General features: G+C 38.4%; 1 protein-coding gene across 1 annotated transcript in view; it reads right to left on the bottom strand.

Annotated features, from left to right (window-relative positions):
- Positions 1-7,500, bottom strand: part of LOC138007437 (cGMP-dependent protein kinase 1-like) — a 26,334-nt gene that overhangs the window by 46 nt on the left and 18,788 nt on the right. The window contains exons 17-20 of the mRNA XM_068854333.1: positions 3,789-3,853; positions 3,359-3,544; positions 2,254-2,320; positions 1-976 (exon numbers count right to left, since the gene is read on the bottom strand). The exon at positions 1-976 is cut by the window's left edge and continues 46 nt beyond it. Of these exons, the coding sequence (XP_068710434.1) occupies positions 881-976; positions 2,254-2,320; positions 3,359-3,544; positions 3,789-3,853 (414 nt within the window). The 3' untranslated portion in view covers positions 1-880. The remainder of the gene's footprint in view (positions 977-2,253; positions 2,321-3,358; positions 3,545-3,788; positions 3,854-7,500) is intronic.

The following is a 7,500-nucleotide window of genomic DNA, read 5'->3' as shown; positions in this document are numbered from 1 at the left end:
GATTTTTATAAGCCATGAAGCTCCACAATTTTCCAGTGATGTATGTTAAAATAAAAGTGAAAAATATAAATGATTTTTATATACAATTACAATAAATAATTATTAATGACTATCTCTCCACTTTTCCAAAGCGATAATTATGGTGCTTTTGAATTATAATAGTTGGTTTTTTTCGTCCGCCTTTTTCAGTCAGTTTTTTTATTCCGAATAACAGAACATAGCACCTCACCTTCCGCGATGTAGTTGTCTAAAACCTGCCTTTCATAAAAACCGTCAAAAACAAAAAGGATGGAAATACTCCACCTGAAAAAAATTCATACAAAGTGGGCGGCAACGTGATTCGATCGAGAAGCATTAACTACAAACGTTTAAAGATACATTTTGCCTCATTAATTGGTAATTTCTTTCGAAATCGAAATTAATGGACATTGCGGAGTCATTGGTCCACTGAATAGCTCTTTTGGCCATGTGATGAGGACCTCCTGGATGTAATGTGTACCGTTTATATATTGCAGAAGAGCTTGCAGTAAACTTTCCGTCCCGCTTTGTATGATACACAAAAAGGGTAATGGAATTAGTATCATTGACTTAGAATGACCAAGTGTCCAAGTTTGTTTGTCCACCACTGGAATCAGTGTTTACAGAGCGTTCAACATTCAGTAAAATTTGATTTCCAGAAGCCCCTCCATCTGGTTCTCACGATCATGTCGAAGTGTATCTCATTTGCATTTGAAACGTGTCTTTCAGTGATGTTCTCGTAAAACAGCCAGGGAGATCAAAATACAACTGTCGTCGGAAAATGGACATCCTTGATTTAACCATTACTTTCTTTTACATATGGTCCAAAGGTATCATTCAGTATTTGAGGTCATTTGGCACGTTAAAAGTTCTCATCCCAGCCTGACAGGTCATCCGGAGGCACATCCATGTCTTTTGCATAACTGTCAAAGTTATTGTAGTCCGTGGAGCTTTTAACCTAAAGCCATTGAGAATCCAAGAAATAAGATAGAGGTAGAGTATCATAACCTTATCAACCTTATTTGATGAACAGCCGTGCTGCAGAAGTGGACTGACCTAGACTTCAATGTGTATGAATATCGCTTAGATTACAACGAGTTCCGGCTTCCTAATGAAGACTATGCCTTCCTATATCATCATCTAGCTACTCTAAAAAAGAGATAAAATCAACTCTCGTTATAGCGGACACCCTCGGAACCACGATTTGGTGTCCGTAATAGCGAGAGTCCGTAATAGCGGCGTGCGTGAAAATTTTTATTTTAAACCATATTTACAGAAGGGGGTCACAGGTGTGTTCATTTTCATTAACTCCAGTACTTTTTCAGACCCGTTGTCGCACGCAAGAGCGTCAGAACTTTATTTACAAACAGAAGAACTTAACAGAACAGCAGTTACGTACCCTTTGTGTACAGTACTAAGTACGTAAAAAACAGTCATCGTATGTTGCAGCAATGTCCATCATCGTTTTGGTTTCCTACTGTACTGAAGTATAGTAACCTACATTTCTAAAAAAAATTATTTTCAAGGAAAAGCCTGAACATCAGCTAGTGATTGCATCAGCTATCAAATTGCCTTGAAATATCGTTCCAATCGGCTCTGTGTACTTCTCCTTTGAATTGCAACTTCCCCCACTTTGTCGCCAAGAAGACTAAATTCATTAGCAACTTAAACCCCCTCTATGAATAAAAAAAGCACAAAAAATAGACATGATATGTGTGCAAATTTTCCAATTCAGATGCTGCTCGGTGTCCGCTGTAACGAGAGAGAAAACAATAAAATTGTAACGTTGGGACCGAATAAAGTGTCCGTAAGTCCGTAATAGCGGGAGTTTATTTCAGTCAAACGTCTGTAACTTTCGCCGGGGATTTAGCTGCTGTCCGTAATAGCGGGGTGTCCGTAATAGCGAGGTGTCCGCAAGGCGGGAGTTGACTGCAGTCGGGAAAACGAAAACAACTGCGTGTGAAAAGCGAGTGGGAGCTTGCACAAGCAGTTGCTTTCGTTTTCCCGACTATCTGGGAGCCTGGAACACGCTAAAAATGAGAACAATTCTTTGGACAATGATCGACTTCTTTCATCTGGGAAAGATTGCTTGGATGATATGAATAGGTCATGTTAATTTACAGAGAAATCATCTAGGAGAGCGAACATGATTGCTGTACACTTATCCATACAAGGAGTAACTGATCACGGGAAAAAAATACTGTGCCACGTCAACAAGCAAGTCTTACTACATACCTTCGGTTTTATTGGTGCTTCAAGTGTTCCTTCCAAAAGTCCTTGCCAGTGAAAACCATGGAACCACCTTCAAAAGAGAAATATTTACTAGTAGTAATCAAGAATTAGTGAGGTGCGTTCCATTCCTAGTTTTGTCATCGACGCGCCATTTGATTTGGGGAGATTGACCGTTTCGTACCCTTTTCGAGTATTTGTTCATTAACTTGGAAGGTATCACATAAAAAGTACTTTAAACGTTATCTCGTTGTCAATTATTTTATTAAAAACAATTATGGAATGCATGTGTTATAATGCAATGTTAGTTTTGTGGGATATCAGTAGCCTTTCTTGCTGAAGGAAGAAACTTCGTGTATGGCACGGGGTATTGCCGGACGGTCACCCATCCAGGTATTAACCCCGTCCAGCAGGACATAACTTCCCTTGGACAAGCCGTAACAATATCACATGAGATCGAGGTTATTCTGTGCATCCGAAGGGTGAAATCGTGTAGCATCACGATCGATACCCGAGGGCCTGACACGATTAGAATGCATTAGAAGGCAATAACCTGACAGAAATTGTCAAGACAGTTAGAAAATTGAACCATAAAGGGAGTATGACTGGCCGAAGAAAAAGGAATATAGTGAAACTTGACTGTATGAAGAGAAATTGAACGATCCCTAGTGAAAGCCGTGCATGTAGGCGTCCTGAAAAATATCTTAGTGAAGACGAAACCTTCATGAAAAATCTTTAAGTGTTCTTTTTGGCAAAAAACTCTTACCTTTTAAGATACTTAATGACCTTTGAACATTCGCAAAGAACCTGGCAAGAACGCCGGTTGGGGATGGAGAAGGTCTTGGAGACCTGGACGGATAAAAGCTTGGAGGAACGTGCTTTTTTCCCTGGAACTGAATGGCATATTAGGTCTGAATGGAAAAAGAGGGGCCAGGATGGGAATGAGATGAGTGTTTCTTCGTGACCAGTGAGTAGAATTTGGACGATTTGAAGTGCCTTTTAGAACAAAAAATGGACGTACATGGGATTTTACACCACCTCTTCCAATTCCCTAACAGGATATTAAATTGCCTAAATACATTTCACCAGTAGAAATTTGGCAAAATCTTACTTGTGTCTTTTCACATCGGCGAGGCCGTCCTTTTGGTATCCGAGTCTGTTCGTGGGGTTTTCTTTGCAAAGTCGTCTAATGAGGTTTTGCGGATTGCGGCCGATCTTTTTGGGAAACACAATCACATCCATTCCTCGAAGAATGATATTGTAAGTCTTCATTGGATCAGAGGCATAAAATGGCGGACTATGGAAAGGATAACGACAAAAGTTATTCTAAAACTTACAAACTTGGAGCATTAATTTTTGTATCCTTTTTTTATAAACGCCGCTCCAAAGGCGCCAAAAAAACGTTTGACGTTAAGATCCAGAAATTGACTTTGAGAGAGGGTTATCAGGCTCTCCATTAAGCGAAAATAAGATGATGTGCGTTTCGCTATAAATGGAAAAATGAAAACTCAAAGGTTGCCCACAACATGTTTTATACCAACCTTCCAGTAAGAAGCTCAAAAATGAGGATTCCCAAAGACCAGCAGTCGGCAGAAAGGTCATGACCCTGGCAATCAAATGTCCATTGATAAGTCGCTAAGCAAACAAGTGATAAGCTAATAGTCGTTCTTTGACATGAGTCGATTTATTATCTGATCAAAGAAATTATTATTATTATTACTATTATTATTATTATTATTATTATTGTTGTTGTTGTTGTTGTTATTATTATTATTATTATAATTATCATTATCATTTTGTTTTTCATTACGCAGTGAATTTCTCTCGCCATAATTAACTTTCCTAGTTTTTTTCTTCCTCTTTTCTTTTGTCTTTTTTCTTTCTCCCTCACTTCCAATCAGACAACGGTGCTTTTTTTTATTCTCGTTTGATTTAAACTATCCTCCTTCTCTGTAATATCAATTATTGTTCAATCTTTTCTCTACACCGTCTTTATTTTTTCGGCGTTCATTATTATCGTCTACCTTATTACATGAAATTTTGGCGACACTTTAATTTAGCGAATTTAGCGATTTTTCAAAATATCGCTAAATTAAAATGTACCAAAATTAAGTGTCGCTAAATTTAAATCGTCACTAAATTAAAATGACTACAATGGGAAATTCCGCCATCTGGTGACACCGCGGCAAAATGAGTGCGCATGCTCCGCCTCGAACACATTTGATTCATTTGATTCGAGCTTTTAAGCTCTTTGTTTTTGAGTTTATTCGGCGTTGAAGGAAAAGTTATATTGGACCTTTTGATGATCAAGATCTCACGCTCAACATGGCCTCAACAGAAAAACTAAACAGTAGTTCCGAGTTGTTTCCAACGAGAAAGTCAAAAGAGGTAAGCTTATTTTAGGCATAAAATATTTATTTGTTTATGTCGTTTCCAGGGAAGTTATCTTTGCCAAACCATGTTTGCTCGTGTTTCGGTCACACCGTTGAAGACCTAAAAGTTGTAAATTTTAAACTGATAACATTTTTCGTTTACTGTTTTTCGCCTAAGAGCAATTCCTCTAAAAACGCGGAGGGTTTTGACAAAACAGAAGTTTTAACCTCTGACATGTGATACGAGAGCCATGGATTTTTCTGTGACCTGGTTCTCCACAGCAAGAGCAATGGTTTGTATGGTAGATGGTGATGCTCTTTCTTTTCCAGCTCTGTGTTGCTTTGCAGGACACACCAGGTTGTGGTATGATCAAATTTAATTGATCTCTAGATTTCTGTTGATTTCATTGTCCCACTCATCTGACCTGAAGAAATCTTGTGGAAAGTGTTGATATCTGGCTGGCTGTCATTTTGACTGTCATTACTTTCAAGATGTGAGCAACTGTTCTTATCTGCATTGTTAGACAAAACCTCTTATTAAGGGAGTCAGTTAAGTTGTTTAGTTTTTTTTATAAAGGGATGTTAACAAATAGGGCACAGATTTCCATGTTTTTTTCAAGTATCTTAAGTGACATCTGTGCATGAAAATGACCAAGTGATAATAATATTATTGTTTTACTTTGATCAGTTTCCTGTTGTTTCTTAAACATGTCTTTTATTCTTATTCCAGTGCTTCAGTCTAAAACTCTTCCTGGTGTGTGTGTGCTGATCTGGTCAAACCATGCATGGCAAGCAACATTCCAGATTGTTTTCAGAGATTGTGATGAGGATTTCAGCATTGAATATTTTATTGGTTTTGTGATGAAAAAAGCCAGGGTTGTTATTCATCTCTCGTTTTTTCCTGCATGAGATCCTGCATGATGACAACAGTATTACTGCAAATTAAAGATCACAGATGTGAGCATGTCAGTGATTAATACAAGATGGTTTCCAAACAGCTCTTCAAAATTGTATAGAAAAGGGACGATAATTATTTACTTGCCACACCTTCTAAGTCAATGTTTGAACAAGCAAATATAATTTGGTTTTTTAATTCAAGTAAACTGTCTTACTTTCATTAATACAGCTGTATGTTATTCTAGTCTTTCTCTTGCTGAGCATGGGTTTGGATATTAACTTCTGAGAATGCTCCTACTTGTAATAGTCTTAATAATGAATATACAGTACTTACAACAATAAAATTGGAGAGATATTTGAGTTACTGTATATTGTGTTTTGTGGTAACACATACCATAGTAGTTGTTGTGGTTGTCATTGTTGAAAAGGAATCAGATAGAGTCATTGTGGGTCCAGATAGAGCCATTGTGGGTCTATCATTGGGTAGTGAAACTGGATCAGTTGTGCATAATAAAATGTTAGAGTATGAAGCAGAATGCCTCTAGTCTTGCTGGATGTATGATTACATTCCTCTCTCAGTATCTTTACACACAGTGCAAAATTTAGGCTGGATTTTTGCTCGTGCAATGCATGCAAAACTGAAATCAGTATTTTCCAAACACATGCAGGTGAATGGTTTCTTATTTCATTATCATGATTCTCATGTCTCCCCACCCTCATCCCAGCAAGGCTCTACAAGGTGATCGACAAAGCTGGAGAAAAAAATTACAGTTACCAGCCAGCTGCAGGAAAACTACTGGAAAAATATTTTCAACGATGGACCACTACCAAACTCCAAGTAAAAGGGAAACATCAAGTAGCATTGGAGTAAAATTTATACTTAGTTTCAAAACTTTTTTGCGATCCTCTCTTAAAGTTAAGACTTATTTTCTTTATTTTATTGCCTCGCTCTTGTAAAAGTAACTAGTGTCGTAAAATATGAGAATGGAGGGCAGGTAAGTGACTTATCCAAGTTGCCGAATGAGTGGAATGCGGGCATGAAAAGAACTTAAGCTTATGTCTCACTTTCAAATGATTCCAATGAAACAAACAGACGATTTCCTCATTCAACAGGAGCAACATAAGCCATCTTCGCAGAAGGAATTATCATTCTGCCCTTGCAAAAATGTTTACCCGGCGTTTTCCTTCTCAGTGCACAGTTTTTCCCCCTGAGATTTACCAAAGCAGAGACTATCGCGACTAATAACATTACGAACTTCGTCCTTTTGCTCTAGCGCTCGAATGCAAGGTAAAATTCTCCTGGTTTGAACTATAGTTTTTTGGTTTGAAAAGACACATGGAAGATTAGTCTTTCAGGAAGCTCTCTTCAAAATTTAAACCTTATCAAAGTAGAGTTGTCCTTATCATCGCAAAATAAAAACAAACACAGAGAATTTAAATTGCCGCCATTTTGCCGCGCTGTTGTTTTTATTGCAAATTTAATTGGTACCAGTCCCTCGCGCGTGGAAACGATTCGTGCGTGGCTCAAGCCTGCGCACTCATTTTGCCGCGGTGTCCCATCTGGTCCGTTTCACACGATCACGCTATTTTACGGTCGATTATGACGTGTATCGGATGTTTACTGAATACCTTTCAGCTTCACAACTGAAATGGATTCTTCGCTCGCATTAAATCTCGCTTTCCCATGTGGACTCGGCGGTTTCCACGTTTATAAAGAGCTATGGAATCCTAGACTAAATGAAAAGCTTGGCACAATTCACGAGGAAAATAATCCGCACGACTGGTTCGCAGTTGCTGTTAGTCGGCTTCCACCAGTCTCCAGGAAGGAGATGTATCCTCAAGGGATGGGAGCAAGCGGGAGTCAAGGAAATTGCCAACAACGACAAACCACTACCACCTGTTGATCCATTTGAAGAAATTGACCTGTCTTGATCGGTGTTTTTAGAAAGTTAATGGCTAGGTACTCGCAAAAGGAGCATTGACT

This window comes from Montipora foliosa, chromosome 6, assembly GCF_036669935.1.
Source record: "Montipora foliosa isolate CH-2021 chromosome 6, ASM3666993v2, whole genome shotgun sequence".
NCBI lineage: Eukaryota > Metazoa > Cnidaria > Anthozoa > Scleractinia > Acroporidae > Montipora > Montipora foliosa.
This window is presented reverse-complemented; position numbering and strand designations above follow the sequence as displayed.